Raw genomic sequence first — 15,865 nt, 5'->3', positions numbered from 1 at the left:
TGAATTTTTTTAACTTTACATAATGTTGCTATGTTTTGCTTATGATTCTAAAAATAGCTCTGCATGTACGATTGTTGACGCACAAACAATCGTCCCGGTTTTCGTAATATCCATGCACGTATCGATGTATAACGTTGCATATTTGAGCACGTATTGAAATAATTTTTTTTTTTTGGAAAGAAAGAGAGAGAAGTTGAACGTCACATCGGTGTTAATTGGCACAGAATATGTACGCTGTATATATTTACTTCTGTGCCGCGTTAATTGTTAATTCATATGATTGTCGTCCAATCTGCGGGCTTTAGAACAGCCGTCGAACAAATTGGCGGAAATCCGATCGATCGATTAGAGAGAAGTACGAGCAAAGCGGCGAGATCGAATATTATTTGGCATTTTATCGTAATTGTGGAAGAGTCAAGAAGCTCTCTCTCTCTCTCTCTCTATCTATCTATTTCCCTTCTTCTCCTGCACTCATCGTTATATTAATTGGATTTGTTTGCCAAACGGCGTCAGGGCGGTGCGCAGCGCAACCGTCTCTAATTTGCAAATTATTACGCGAGCGAGTCCGATCGGAATTACGCGCGAACGGCCAGAAAGGGAATGATCGAAAGCGGATTCGAATAGCATTTAAACGCAACGCTTCATTTATTATGTTGCGCATGTTCAGAGCGGTTGTCCTTTTTTTCTCATCATTTCGACGGTGCCCTTTCACGAATTTGCCGGGCATACGGATGCACGTGAACGGCAACATTATTAGCAATCCCATTTCATCGACGCTCGATGCACTCGCGATTATTAATGGTTTCATAGAGAAGCAATTTTCCCGCGAGCGCGCAAAAAGGGGCCGTGAAGCGTCCCGTCGGGCAAACATCGCTCCTGCTATCAGAAAGACTTGCAAACGCGGACAACTGCGCCGCGATTTTCTCGACCGACGAAACCGTGGAATCCAAGAGTTAAATTGGTATTCGCAATTCCGCGAACGCCAACAAACGAAATATAACTCGCCGGGACTCCCTCGCGAAAAACGTGAGGCGCGACTCGCGGGACGAGTCTATGAGTGGAAAAACATGAAATGCGTTCGTTCGATGTCGATAATAAGAGTGTCTTCCCCGAGTCAAAATTTTAGTTCTATGTTTAAGTCCACTTGGTTCTACGTTAAATTTCCATTAAGCTTTCTATTATGCTTCTTTCATGCTATAAATGGGAAGTTACATCCGTTTTCTCCACTTGAGGACTTAATGTAGGACTAAATGGACTTAATATAGGACTAAAATTTCGACTCTGCGGTTCGAGCTCTGGGGAGCCTCTCTCACGCGAATAAGGAAGCGAACTTCTGCGCGAACGATTCTTGCGCCCGCCAAAGCCGATCTAATTATTTTCCGTGGGCGTCAGCGACTCGTGTTTCAATTATAGGCTGGGGTGCGCAGGTGGGTCAAGTTGACGAAACACTTACTCACGACAAGTGTCCTCGGATATCGCGGCACCTGCGCCACGTGAATAGTGCAGCTGCGGAGGGAAATGGCAGCCGGCTAAGCTCACGAAAGCTCGTATGAATAAAAATATACGAGTATGAGCTTTCTCTCAAAGTCACGGCCGTTTTGCATCCGGCGTTTACATTCACGTTGCCCGAAATGTTCCTCGCCCCTGCTCCCCCCCCCCTCCCTCGAAAATTCTCCCGCAGGAAAGAATCGTCCGATCCAGATCGATATGTCGATACGCCGAGCGCGTCCCTCGAAGATCACGCGAATCGTATTCGGCGCGTCACGTAACAGATCCGTGGTATCCTCCGGCGCTCGTGCCGTCTCCTAAATTCGTCGGGAGCATTGCTGTCCCCTTATCGCGACCTCGTTTTTGCCGCGGCCACGATAATATCTTATTGTTATCACGTTTCTTCCACTCCTCGATATAGTGAAGATTTAGTTAGAGCTCTGAAATCGGCAGGGATTCTCCTTGTTTTGCGCTTGCTATTATGATATCGCCCNCCCCTCTCCCGCCGTGGTAGTCCAAGAGAGAGAGAGAGAGAGAGAGAGAGAGAACTTTCCAAAGAGAGACTGTGAAAAAAAGTACGCTCATCCGGATGAATTATACCGAACGCAAAAGCGAAGGGCGATGTCGTAGGAGGGTGAGGCAGGAAAAAGTATTTATAACGTTGTCATTCGTCATGCTTATGTTGCTTCCAAAATGCTGATATATCGTCTTCCTTCAGAGCATAAACGCCGACGACTGAAACGTTATGTGCACTGTGAAGAAAAGATCCGTCTATGAATCATATTAAAGGCGATAATAATGAAAGTCGTTGTAATAATGAGACATAAGTATAACGCGAGCCTCGTTTACCGCAGGTTTTCCTAAGGATCTCACGTTATACGCGTTATACGCGCGTGACTATTTTTAACGAGTCATAATCGTCCCCGGCTAAATTAGGTAACGGTGGAGTATCCAAAACACCGTCAAACAACTTCTCTCGTTCATTAACCAACCCATCAAACTTCCCATTACCATCTTTGTTACCTTCCGCAACTCGTCTCAGGTATAGTTTCGGCGCCGGCGAGAAGCCGCGCGACAAAATTAGCCAAGGGCCTATATATGAGCAACTGTATCATAATCTCGCTATTATTATCATTCAATTATAATTCGCGAACTTATCTCTTCGCAAACCTCTCGTTTTACAGTCACGTTCGAAGACTTCGAAGTTGGCTCGTTCGATTCGTACCGAAGCTCCGTCGTGTAATAAACACGGTCAGATCACGCAAAATAAATCCATTTCGTGTATTAATTCCGGGCGATCGCGTACCCCCGAAAATAAAATTCAACATTTTATAATTCACTCCTCACGACCCGCGAAAAACGAACGTTCAATTTTAATAAGCGCTCCCTGTGCGACGCAGAGGATTTAATATATCTTCGACGGGCAATGCAAGTTACCGCTTTGAAAGTCAAATATCGAGTGTAACGATTTTATTAACCTTCGTGCGACCAAGTGGGGCGTAACCGCAACCTCCGCCAGTTTTTTCGAGAGCTCGCTCGTACTTCGTACCGCACGGAGGAATGTTTTCATAAAGTTCACAGGCGCTGACAGTAATACGTCGTGAGAAAAAATTTCGTTTTCACAAACACAACAATTGTTAGTCACGTTGAAGAATGATGAAGATAATACGTCGTGAGGAATTTTTGTTTTTATAAGCAACAATTGTTAATCACGTTGAAGAACAATGACTTTGCACGAAGTATCCCAGACATGTGCGAACAATTAATATCGCGCGCAACCCCAGAGAACCACGTTGAAAGCGTCTCGGGTCATATTGAATTCCGGTCGCACAAAAGAAACGGCGGTCTTACGGCATTTGTCTGACTTCGGCTTCTCCGCTGCGAATAAAACGCCGAATAGAAGCCAGCGAAGTTTTATTTTCAGCTCAGATCCTTCAATATTGCCGCATCATAATACTAAACGATACGACACCGGTGTACTTTGTGCAAACGCGCAGGCAAGGAGGGCTTTGAATTGAATTCCTCGACATTCTACGGATGCGACTTTGCGACCGACGATGGAATTCGAAGTAACATCATCACTGTCAATACGTCTTCGCGCTACGTCTCGATGTTAAAAATGCGAATGGAAATTCGAAATTATGGTGCAATCGGCGAATTCGCTAAAATATGTCAGACAGATCGCGTGGAATACGAAAAGTTCAATTGTTAAAATACATTGAAAAAATCGGATAAAAGGAACCAGATCTCAGGGATACGCAAATTTTGTTGCATAAACTGCGATCGAGTCAAATAGAAAAAAAAGTCGAGTCAGGTCGACAATCTGGCATAGAAATTCCAACTACAAAATGAATGAAATAAATGAAATTTAATGAATTGTAAAACGATACACGATAAACGATGAATTGTAAAATTTTGATATCATATTCTAAACCAACTTTTCATAATGGTATTGTACAAGTGTGCGCAAAACACACTTTTTGTGTAAGACTTAATTTTATGTTCTTCAATTTTTTTGATGTGTAATAAAAAATTCAATTATTTTTATGAAGAACTAAATTTTTCTGTACAATTTTTTCATTTTTAATTAGAACATAACTTTTATGTATCACTTTTATTGGAGAAAAACATGAATAATTTTTGTCTTTTTACTTCGAATTATTTTTCTTTGTTTTACCATTTTTGTCATTTTACATACAAAATTTTTTCTCGCTACCAACTGACGAAATTTGTTAATTTCATTACTTTTGTAACAGAAACATCCTAAATAACATTTTTCTACAATATATGAAGTAACGACTTCTGTTGACCATTTCTCTGTATAAAATAAAATTTTTTGAAAATTAAATTATATATCTGTTAAGCTAATTATCTTCACTTCCTTGTAATAATTTGTTAGTTAACTTAGTTAGTTACTTAAGAACTAGTTAGTTACTTAAGAATAAGCTTTTTTAGAGATACGGGGACGCGCGTACTTGGAGTCTTTATTTCTTTATAATTTTCTCCATCCTCCGTGTACAGTAAAAAAATGACACATGTTTTTCACACATGTCTCTTAAAATTCGCACGCAGAAGTGTGGCGGGCGTACGAACACGGCACGAGCCTGTAATAGGCCCATCTCCCATAAATCCGTGTAATGATTCCTCACCATCTCACTTCTCCATAATCGTGCGACGATCACTCCACTTTGCAAAACTGCGCGCCTACCGGAAAAGAAGAAGAAAGAAAGTGAGACATACGCAAACGATCTTGTCGCGGTGATAAAATTTTCGCATTTCTAATCAATTCGCGCTTGCCGAACTTCTCATCGGCAATAAAATTCTTAAATCAATTAAACGAGGGCTCTTTAATATACAATCAATAAGGAAAAAACTCAATAACAGCTAACGCAAAATTTCAATTGAAAAACCCACTTAATCGTAAAAATACGTAACACCAAACGCATGCAGATTCCTACAAACATTGCCCATCCGTTCTACTCTTTATCATATTTCATTTTCACTATTCAGTAGGTTTCGTGCAAATGAGATTTGACTCTTATTAGCTTATCTTTTTTCCTCGTTGATTCTTACCAGTTACCGACTCTATCCAATCTAGATATGCTCCAACACGCGTATTGATAGAAGGTGCGTCCGAAGCGCAACCCGTACCGGCCGATATAATGCCGATCAGTATCACATCATGCGTAGTAGGATTTCGCCACAAAAGTGGCCCGCCGCTGTCCATCTACAAAAGATTCAAAAATTAGAATATGCCATGATTGCGTGATACCTCGTGCACTATATCCTCCGCGTCGACTACCGCGCTGATTTACATTGATTGTATGAGAGCTTGAATCGTTAAGAATATGGCAAAATATATGTAATTATTTCGAGACACACGTCTTCTTCAGATCGTTTTACTGCTTCACCGTTGGTCGTACAAACAATTCTTTTTAAACGCTATCAATTATATTGAATTCTTTAATAAATTCGTTGAGATTTTGCGGAAAACTCAAATTCGATATCATCATAGTGAGGCACAGTTTTATTTTTGTGTTTCTTTTGAATGCCCTCAGAAAACAGTCAATACATCGTTGAATAAAGTTATAACCAACCATAAACAAGTATCGGCTTTGAACCCTTCGCAAAAATCCCTACAAACTTATCGAACAACGTAATATTTTATACTTGATGGGATACGTCGATGACCATCATAAAACACAACGTGGTAACCAACAGAACCTTCCCAAATGCAAAATGAATCTTATCCCTTTACCTGACAAGCGTCTTTTCCTGGGGTGAAAGTACAAATGTGATAGTTTGTTACATATAGTTTGTTATTTGTATTATAATAATTCTTGCATTTCTGAAGGTTGATTACATTCAAATCCACTTCCTGCAGCGTTGTTGCCTTAGTACCGCCAAATTCTAATAGACCCCAGCCTGATTGTTAAGAAAGATTAAAGTACACGCTCACGTGCAATGACAATAAAAATAATCGGTAAATACTAACCCAACACCGTCACGATAGAACCACCAAACGAGTCACATCGATGTTGAAATGGCAGGCAAACTGGACCGACTTTGATACTATATTCTATCGTGCCTTCAATTTTACACACAGCTATGTCGTTCATAATATTGCTGTAATTAGGATGTATTGTACAATCTTGTATACGGTACAGCTTGGCCGCCGAAGTATCGTTACCTATTTGCGAATTAATTCGCAATCTCGTTATAGTCATTCCGTATATCTTCTTTTATAATTTACTTTTATATAAAATATTTTAAGATGTAATACATATTTTAAAGAAAATTTAAGAATATATAGGATGTGGTAAGAACTATTACTACCTTGAATTATTATCTCGATGTAAATTAAAACTTTGTTTTACCTGTAGTAATATCATGATCACCGATAATAACGCCAATTTTACTAAGATTTTTCTCTTCTACGCAATGAGCCGCTGTCACTACATAATTTTCACTTATTATAGTCGCGCCGCAAAACAATTCTCTCTTCCCGCTATCGACGAGACCAGCAATCATGGGATATTCGTTTACACCGGTTTCTTCGCCGCCAACTATTCTGGTCTAAACCGACAACGAAAAGTAACAACAGACAAGTGAATGTCATACGTCCGGCTCCTATTCGCGTTAATGTCTTTAGATGATTTTGTGGAGTACAAAAGATCACAAAGTAAAAGTTTCAGATAATTAATGGAAAAAAAGCGACGAACATGGACTGATTTTTATTATCGTAATACCTTTATTTTTGCCGGATTCTCCCAGCCGCATTGACAATTGTTCTCGTCAAAAGGTTTTTCCGTTTGCATTTGACACAAAAATCGTCCTCCTTGCGTATAATACGACGAATCGAAATATATAGTCACATTTACTCCCTCGTACGTGAAATTATTGTAACCGCAATACTTATTTATGTCTTCTCCGGAAGAACGGATCGAAAGGCTGTCTTGAGCACAATTTTGGCTCTATAAAATAATGCTATGAACCATTTATTCCCTTTGTGATCTATTTCTAATGATTTGATGATCGACGTAAACACTGGACTTAAAAGGTTACAAGATCTTGAAACGCAAGTTTTCATTAACTAGTTAAAAAAATTGCTCTTAAGTACAACTTCTCGGGATGAAATGTTTAAAAAACGACGCGTAAAGATCCTGTAATCCCTTAAATTAGATGATTAAATTACGTTGAGATGCATCCAGTTAGCAGACTCCAGACAATCAGTCTGTATGTCATTCACACAAGCGGAATATGTTTACAACATATCTAACACAACTCACCGCAGGTATTTCAATCTTACATTTGATTTTTGTGATAGAAACACTTATTGTTTGCCATTTACAATGATTTTCATGCATGTATTGATTAGGATACTCTTGATTATACACATAGTACGATTTTCCAGCTTCCAAATATTGCAAATATTTGCATGGTGATTGGGCTACACTCAGCGTCAGAAGAGGTAGAAGTACACCGAACGTTACCACTTTAACTACGACGAAATAATGTTCTCATCATTACCGACATATACGTATAGATCATTTTAAAATTTGAACTAAACTATTTTTATTGAAACAGCAATCTAACTTTACCGTTGTAAAGAGAGTCTGGTTATCAAAGCTTTGCACGAAGTTTGTTGAGATTAATATGGAACCAAGATCTACTTGGCGAATTTTGCTCAGCTCGGTTATACTTATATTCAAGATTGCGGAAAAATAAATATATAGACCTGCTGAAGCGAATCTTTAGATGATAAAACATCGACGATTATTTTTAAATTGAACTTTCAAATCTGTCGAGAGATGTTCAACAGACGTTTGAGAATAACATTATATAATTATTTTTAATTATCCAATATAAATATATCTGGATAAGGCATAATAAGTATTATAATAAGTGTTCATTTTATAATTTACGATTGCATCTCAATGTTTTTCTATCGATATATACACAAACCTATAATGAAGTATATTAAATATTTTTAAAAAATATTTATATGAAATATTTTTATGAAAAAGTGCGTGTACACCAGTAAGAGATCGGACAGAATATACATGAGATGGTATTAATGCACAAAATTATTTTAAATTATTCGTTAACTCAAGCATTTAAATTGGAAATATGGAATAATATTTTAATGTCGCGCAGCTCGTTATCCGATATTTCGCAAGATTCGATGCGCACATAAAGTGCACAAGAGTGCTCCGATTGGCACGATAAACGGATCAAACATTGAAAACATTAAATGATTTTCGATAAAAACGTAAGATACGAAATAAACTATTTCGCGAATGATCAATTTAATAATGTGGCTTTGAACGTCGAGGCTTACACGTGCACTTCATCTTTTTGGGACTTTTCGGAAACTTCCAACGTTGGTACAACGTTGAGACACACCCGCCTGCAACAGCAAGTAACTTTTGCGAATGATCAACCAAATGATTCGCAATATGAAATATATTGTGTTGAACGTTTCCTTGACGAACCGCACAAAAGCGCAATTGTTTCTCGACTGTTTCGCTATTTCGTGTGTTTTCGTGATAACGTGCCACTTGTTTCTGATATCTTAAAAATATCTGCAGTTCAATTTCGTTCCTATTGCATAATAAATAGTGTTCGTAGAAACGGTAAATCGATGGACAGTTATCGATACCGGTAATGGCTTCTTATCAATGCTGTTTAGTACATACCGGATTATCTCTATTTCAGAGTATTCAGATACCCATTTATTACCTAACTTCATACATATCCTAGTCGAAAATAAGGTTTTCGGCGAGCATTCGGCAAGCATGCGTTCAATCGTACGATAAACTGTATAGAAGAATATTCTAAGTCTGATATGAGCGGCCGCGTAATTCGCTGGAAGTTAGCTTGAAACGTTCGGAAAAGGCCGACACAATTCTCTGTGAGCGATCACTATGCATGTACAGAGAAAAAAAATGATCCTTCCGTAATTACGATCATGATTGACGATCACTCTCCACTTTTGAACGGCGCTCGCCGCTGCCAAACCATCGAATGACAAGCAGTGAGTTCAACTGCTATAATGATTTATGCTATAAAATATGTCCTTATGGTGCTAGAACTAAAATTTTGATTCGGGAAAGCGTTCACGAGGTAAACATTACATGTCATGATAACGTGCAGGTAACTTGTGGGAAGCTTTTAATTGATGAACGCATTGCAAAGCAGCAAGTAAACGTGCAAAAAACAATCTTCCAAGTCGGTCTGAATGGTCCAGCAGGCCATATTCAGCTTCCTCCCAACTCACTAGAAACTTCACTCACTGCTTCTTTTTTGTTTGGAATTATTTGAATAGCTCTTTTCTTTACGTGCACAATAACGTTCCTACGTTGCGTAACGTTCCTACGTTACTAACGTTACGACAAATAGCGTTCCTAGAAGCAATAAATCGATAGGCTGCCAACGCCAGTAACTTTGATTGTAAAATGAAGCATCGAATCGATCTAAAATCGACGTCGGGACAATTGAAATTACATTGAAGTGATCAAATCGACGTCTCATTTATCATGCCGTAATAAAATTTAAGGAATTACTGCGAAGTAAATAAGCTTGTAAGTACTCTACCTTGCCGATAAGAAAAAATAATGTAATTGGACAAGATAAAATACATAAATACTAAATAATTATTGAGTAGTATGTTGATAAGAAACTGTAATTGTGTATCGTAATGGTTGTGGTATAGTAAGGAATATCAACATTATTGCGACGGAGTATTTTTTCTTTTCCGATACGTTTTAAGAGTACAACTGTAAAGATGTAGGTGAAATTTACTTCCATAATGTGTTGTAATAATATATTATTGAACGTTTACAAATTCAATGGATCTGATAAGAAAAACATAATGTAATGTATCAAATAAGTAATCAACGTAACATTAAAATATGGAACTGTAAATATACAAAGTGTCCTAGATTGGTATTCATCGTTGCTAAGAAATCTTCAGAAATAATTTCTCTTTATACAGAGTCCGGCTTATCACTATAGCGAATTTTCCCAAATAATACATAACTTTGTAACGGTGCATATTTTATGCACCATTCCGGGCCGCGCAAATCTAACAACCTATACCGCGAAGTTCCGCCGGCGCGCTCGCCGCGTAGTTACCGCGGCAGCGCAATACCGCCGAATAATCGCAATTCGTGCCGATAATTCGCGTAAAGCGGAACCCGCCGAACAGATACGGATGAACACGACAAGTAAACCGATACTCGTTATCGCGTCGAACATACACGAAGAGAACGCCCGAACAACCGCCGCGAATGAACCCGAAGCGCGTTTCAAATTAATACAATTTGTGTTCTGATATTCATTAAAAATACTGGAAATCCATAATATACGTAACATCGAAGTGGCTGACGAACTCCGATAGGAGTGTCGGTAATAAAATCATTGGTAACATTATGTTATGACGTTATCAATGTTATTAGACATATGACATATATGCTTCTGCAGGAGAAACAGAGAACGAAAATAATTGATAGTCGGTCTTTATCTAACTAGGCCTTTTGTTATTACGTTCATATGAGCAATGCATTCATGTGTGTACACATATATTAACATGAAGTCAAACACACGCAGCAACGCCGTTGATGGTAGCCACCGAAACTATATAATGCTTTTTTTCAGCCTGCAATACCGGTAATTTCGCACACATTGACACCTGACTTTCAGGCACATTAGTTTTTTAAACTAGGCTTCTAAGCTTAATTCTAACAGTGAACAATATTTTACAATGCAGTTGGTACCCTAGCTTGATTTTCCTTTTTTCGCATAACCTTAAGCGTCCAACATAACACTTATGTACAATATATTATCTCATTTCTACTCGGCGCAATTTGTTGATTTTACTACTACTGTAGAAGAAACAGACTGTCGGTAACAATTTTTTACAACACTTGAAGCAACGACTTTTGCTCAACATTTCTTCTGTGTAACATTTTTTTGAAAAGTTAAATTAGACATCTGATAAGACTATTATCTTTATTTCTTCCTTACGATTTTTTCGAGTTTTTGCTTAAGAATAATAAATTTCTTTTCGGGGAGTCAGAGGCGTATGTACATGGCCTTTCCTTCTTTAGAATTTACTTTTCAGCGTCAGTGTACAGTGAAAATTCATACATATTTTCTGTGCGTATTCCTTAAAATTCGCACGCGAAAGTGTGGTGCATGTGCGAACGTGGCACGAGCCTGTAATAGGCCCATCTCCCGTAGATCCGTGTAACGATTCCTCACCATCTCACTTTTCCATAATCGTGCGACGATCACTCCACTTTGCAAAATTGCGCGCCTACCAGAAAAGAAGAAGAAAGGAAGTGAGACATACGTGAGCGATCTTGTCGCGGTGATAAAATTCTCGCGTTTCTAATCAATTCTTGCCTGCCGAACTACTTATCGGCAATCAAATTCTTAAATCAATTAAACGAGGACTCTTTAATATACAATCAACAAGGGAAAAAACTCAATAAGAGCCAACGCAAAATTTCAGTTGCGAAACCCATATAATCGTGAAAATAAAAGAAAATACGTAACACGAAACGCGCGCGGATCCCTGCAGAACGTTGCTCATCCGTACCACTCTTTATTATATTTTATTTTCACAATTCAGTAGGTTTCGTGCAAATGAGATTTGGCTCTTATTGACTTTTCCTTGTTGATTCTTACCAGTTACCGACTCTATCCAATCTACATACGCCCCAGCACGCGTATTGACAGAAGGTATGCCCGACCCGCAACCCATACCGGCCGATATAATGCCGGTCAGTACGATATTATGTGTAGTAGGATTTTTCCACAAGAGTGGCCCGCCGCTGTCCATCTACGAAAGATTCGAAAATTAGAATGATCGCGTGATACCTCGTGCGTTATGTCCACCGCGTCGATTACCGCACGTCGACGACCATCATGAAATTCAACCTACAGAAAAATCGATGCAAACGAAATCTTATCCCTTTACCTGACAAGCGTCCTTTTCCGGAGTGAAAGTACAAATGTGATAGTTTGTTACGTTATAATAATTCTTGCATTTCTGAAGGCTGATTACGTTCAAATTCACTCCCTGCAACGTTGTTGCCTTAGTACCGCCAAATTCTAATAGACCCCAGCCTGATCATTAAGAAAGATTAAAGTACAGAGTCACGTGCAATGACAGTAAAAATATTCGGCAAATACTAACCTAACGCCTTCACGATAGAACCACCAAACGAGTCACATCGATGCTGAAATGGCAAGCAAACTGGGCCGACTCTAGCACTATATTGTATTTTGCCGACAATCTGACAAACAGCTATGTCGTTCAAAATATCTTTATAATAGGGGTGTATTGTACAACCTTGCATAAGATACAGCTTGGCCGCCGAAGTGTCGTCACCTGTTTGCAAATTAATGCGAAATCTCGTTATAGTCATTCCATATTTCTTCTTTTATAGTTTACTTTTACATAAAATATTTTAGGATGTAATATGTATTTTAAAGAAAAATTAAAAATATCTAGAATGGGGCAGGAACTATTACTACCTTGAATTATTATCTCGATGTAAATTAAAACTTTGTTTTACCTGTAGTAACATCATGATCACCGACAAGAACGCCAATTTTACTAAGATTTTTCTCTTCTACGCAATGAGCCGCTGTCACTACATAATTTTCACTTATTATAGTCGCGCCGCAATACAATTCTCTCTTCCCGCTATCGACGAGACCAGCCATCATGGGATATTCATTTATACCGGTTTCTTCGCCGCCAACTATTCTGGTCTAAACCGACAACGAAAAGTAACAACAGGCAAGTGAATGTCGTACGTCCGACTCCTATTCGCGTTAATGTCTTTAGATGATTTTGTGGAGTACAAAAGATCACAAAGTAAAAGTTTCAGATAATTAATGGAAAAAAAGCGACGAACATGGACTGATGTTTTTATTATCGTAATACATTTATACTTACCGGATTCTTCCAGCCGCATTGGCAATTGTTCTCGTCAAACGGTTTCTCCGTTTGCATTTGACACAAAAATCGCCCTCCTTGCGTATAATACGACGAATCGAAATATATAGTCACGTTTTCTCCCTCGTACGTGAAATTATTGTAACCGCAATACTTATCTATGTTTCGTCCAGGAGAACGGATCGAAAGGCTATCTTGAGCACAATTTTGGCTCTATAAAATAACGCTATGAACCATTTAATCACTTTGTGATCTATTTCTAATGATGACTTGATGATCGACGTAAACACTTGTCTTAAAATGTTACAAGATCTTGAAAGGAAAGTTTTCATGAACTAGTTTAGAAAATTACTCTTAAGTACAATTTCTCGGGATGAAATGTTTAAAAACCGACGCGTAACAATCTTGCAATCCCTTAAATTAGATGAATAAGTTACGCTGGGATACATCCAGGCTTCAAACAATCTGTCTACGTAATTCACACAAGCGGAATATTTTTACAAAATATTTAACACAACTTACCGCAGGTATTTCAATATTACATTTGATTTTTATGACAGAAAGACTTATTGTTTGCCATGTACAATGATTTTCGTGCATGTATTGATTAGGATACTCCTGATTATACACATAGTACGATTTCCCAGATTCCAAATGTTGCAAATATTTGCATGGTGATTGGGCTACACTCAGCGTCAGAAGAGGTAGAAGTACACCGAACGTTACCACTTTAACTACGACGAAATAATGTTCTCATCATTACCGACATATACGTATAGATCATTTTAAAATTTGAACTAAACTATTTTTATTGAAACAGCAATCTAACTTTACCGTTGTAAAGAGAGTCTGGTTATCAAAGCTTTGCACGAAGTTTGTTGAGATTAATATGGAACCAAGATCTACTTGGCGAATTTTGCTCAACTCGGTTATACTTACATTCAAGATTGCGGCAAAATAAATATACAGACCTGCTGAAGTGGAACTTTAGATGGTAAAACACCGACGATTATTTTTAAATTGAACTTTCAAATCTGTCGAGAGACGTTCAACAGACGTTTAATCGTTACTTTCATGTCGTTTCATAGTAATTTAGCATTTCAACGATTCATTCAAGTAATGTCAAGAAGTTTGCAGAATTTCTTCGTGGAATGTGTTCGAAATCGTGTCACTTGCCGAAAGTTGCAAGAGGAATACCGATCGTCGTTACGCCGTCGCGATCATCTGTCCGTATCGTCACTCTTACACGATATCGAAGCACCTCGCGCTTATATTTTTCGCTGTCGGTGTGAGAAGCATTTGCAACATAATACCTGCTCGCATCGTACATCCGTCGAATGATTCCCGAAGAAATGATTCCTGACTTATTCCGAACCGGACGCCTTAAGAAGGTAACTTGTTCCGTCAAACAACCGCGCTGTAGGAGAAGCGCCTGCTTTTATTCTAACGCGACGATAAAACGGAGCCGAAACTGATAATACCTCGCGAACTGCCTTATCTCGCGGTTATAGCTTGCGAGTGGATTTACTGTCTTCGAAATAGCATAAATGCGAGTCTCACGAGACACGTACATCGTGAATATCTCAGGTGTGCAGAGGTGCTTTTATGAAGCCACACCGTCGTCGGCGAAACCGAGAACGAGATCCAAACCAAAGACGCAATTCTTGCTCGAGATATCGTCGGATCAGCGCCGCGAGATTCGCAGACACTTATTCCGATCTTGTGTGAGCTTAGGTGTCATCTTAATCAGAATACTGAGAAGCCATAATTCTCCGATCGGTTTGTAAGCGAAAACAACTCGAAATACGCAAATTACACTCCTAAATGCGAAACTACATTTTTCATCCGATCTTCGACAAACTTTGCTTTACTTCACTTCAAAACTATATTTTATCATTGATTAATATTAATCGTACAAAAGCTTTCGTATAGAACCGATTGAATTACTAATGATACGAAAAATTACAAATCTGGGTCGAATTCGATTTATAATTATTCTCATGCAAAATTAATCTCGAAATAGATTTATAATTCTCGAATTACAAATTTAATTTCAGATTTAAATTTTATTATTAATTTATACAACAATAATACCACATGGATTACAATAATTTTCTTATCTTGCTAAATTAGTTTATCCTTGTGAGCACTGTTTAGTTAACAATTAACGTTATTATTACTAATAGTATAGTAGTATTAATATTACTAGTAAAGTTGTTATTACTAGTCGTTACGCAAGATCCGACATTGTCGAACGACGTTGTCGTCTTATCTTGCGGATATGTCATGAAAATTAATTCGAGCTGCGATACACACAGTTTTCTCCCCAAGTCCGTAGGTAACTATTTCGTTGTCACAAAAACACGCTAAGTCCTTTCTATGTGAAATTTAATTTTATTTCCTTCAAATTTGTCAAAATGCACCAAAATTTAATTATTTATGAAGAAATAAATTTTTCTGTACAACATAATATTTCTATTCTTAATTAGAATACACACACATAATTTTTTTATATATAATTACTTTATACATATTTTTCGCGCATGTTCTTTAAAATTCGCATACGAAAGTGTGGAGAGCGTATGAACGGTGGCATCAGTCCGTAGCAGATCCATCTCCTGCGGTTTCATATAACGATTCCTCACTGTTTCATTCGTCCACAAATGTGCGATGATCATTCCACTTTGCAAAATTTCTCGCCTACCGAAAAAGAAAACGTAAGAAATAAAGTGAGAGATACATCTATACGCCGGCGATCTTGCTGCGGTGATCAATCGTCGCGTTTCTAACCAACTCGCGCCTGCCGAACTTCTTACCAGGAATCAAATTCTTAAATCAACTAAACGGCCAGGTTCTCTGTTGCACAGTCAACAAGAAAAAGGTCAATAATAGCAACACAAAATT

At 38.3% G+C, this 15,865-nt stretch overlaps 2 protein-coding genes across 2 annotated transcripts; both read right to left on the bottom strand.

Moving 5' to 3' along the window:
• Positions 1-4,367: 4,367 nt before the first annotated feature.
• Positions 4,368-8,489, bottom strand: LOC106745758 (venom serine protease-like). Its single transcript, XM_014621650.1, has 8 exons — positions 8,330-8,489; positions 7,278-7,489; positions 6,738-6,962; positions 6,366-6,564; positions 5,984-6,178; positions 5,747-5,913; positions 5,062-5,215; positions 4,368-4,692 (listed from the first exon to the last, which is right to left on the bottom strand). Exons 1-8 carry the CDS (start codon positions 8,340-8,342, stop codon positions 4,667-4,669), a joined length of 1,191 nt encoding a protein of 396 aa, XP_014477136.1. The 5' UTR covers positions 8,343-8,489; the 3' UTR covers positions 4,368-4,666.
• A 3,113-nt stretch (positions 8,490-11,602) lies between these two features.
• On the bottom strand, positions 11,603-14,284 carry LOC106745729 (venom serine protease-like). Its single transcript, XM_014621597.1, has 7 exons — positions 14,275-14,284; positions 13,484-13,695; positions 12,962-13,174; positions 12,576-12,774; positions 12,194-12,388; positions 11,975-12,123; positions 11,603-11,836 (listed from the first exon to the last, which is right to left on the bottom strand). The coding sequence occupies exons 1-7, from the start codon at positions 14,282-14,284 to the stop codon at positions 11,603-11,605; spliced, it is 1,212 nt and encodes a 403-aa protein (XP_014477083.1).
• Positions 14,285-15,865: the final 1,581 nt, after the last annotated feature.

This window comes from Dinoponera quadriceps, unplaced genomic scaffold, assembly GCF_001313825.1.
Source record: "Dinoponera quadriceps isolate SergipeBrazil2010 unplaced genomic scaffold, ASM131382v1 scaffold1658, whole genome shotgun sequence".
Taxonomy (NCBI): domain Eukaryota; kingdom Metazoa; phylum Arthropoda; class Insecta; order Hymenoptera; family Formicidae; genus Dinoponera; species Dinoponera quadriceps.
Note: the sequence above shows the minus strand (reverse complement) of the source record. Positions and strands in the feature narration are given on the sequence as shown.

Bases quoted from the DNA above. Each gene is read 5' to 3' on its own strand.
- LOC106745758 (XM_014621650.1), bottom strand. The intron at 6,963-7,277 runs GTGAGTTGTGTT...ATTATTTTATAG, and splicing joins GTAAGATTGAAATACCTGCG to AGCCAAAATTGTGCTCAAGA. The intron at 5,914-5,983 runs GTTAGTATTTAC...CTTAACAATCAG, and splicing joins TTCTATCGTGACGGTGTTGG to GCTGGGGTCTATTAGAATTT.
- LOC106745729 (XM_014621597.1), bottom strand. The intron at 12,124-12,193 runs GTTAGTATTTGC...CTTAATGATCAG, and splicing joins TTCTATCGTGAAGGCGTTAG to GCTGGGGTCTATTAGAATTT. The intron at 11,837-11,974 runs GTAAAGGGATAA...AATCTTTCGTAG, and splicing joins CGGAAAAGGACGCTTGTCAG to ATGGACAGCGGCGGGCCACT.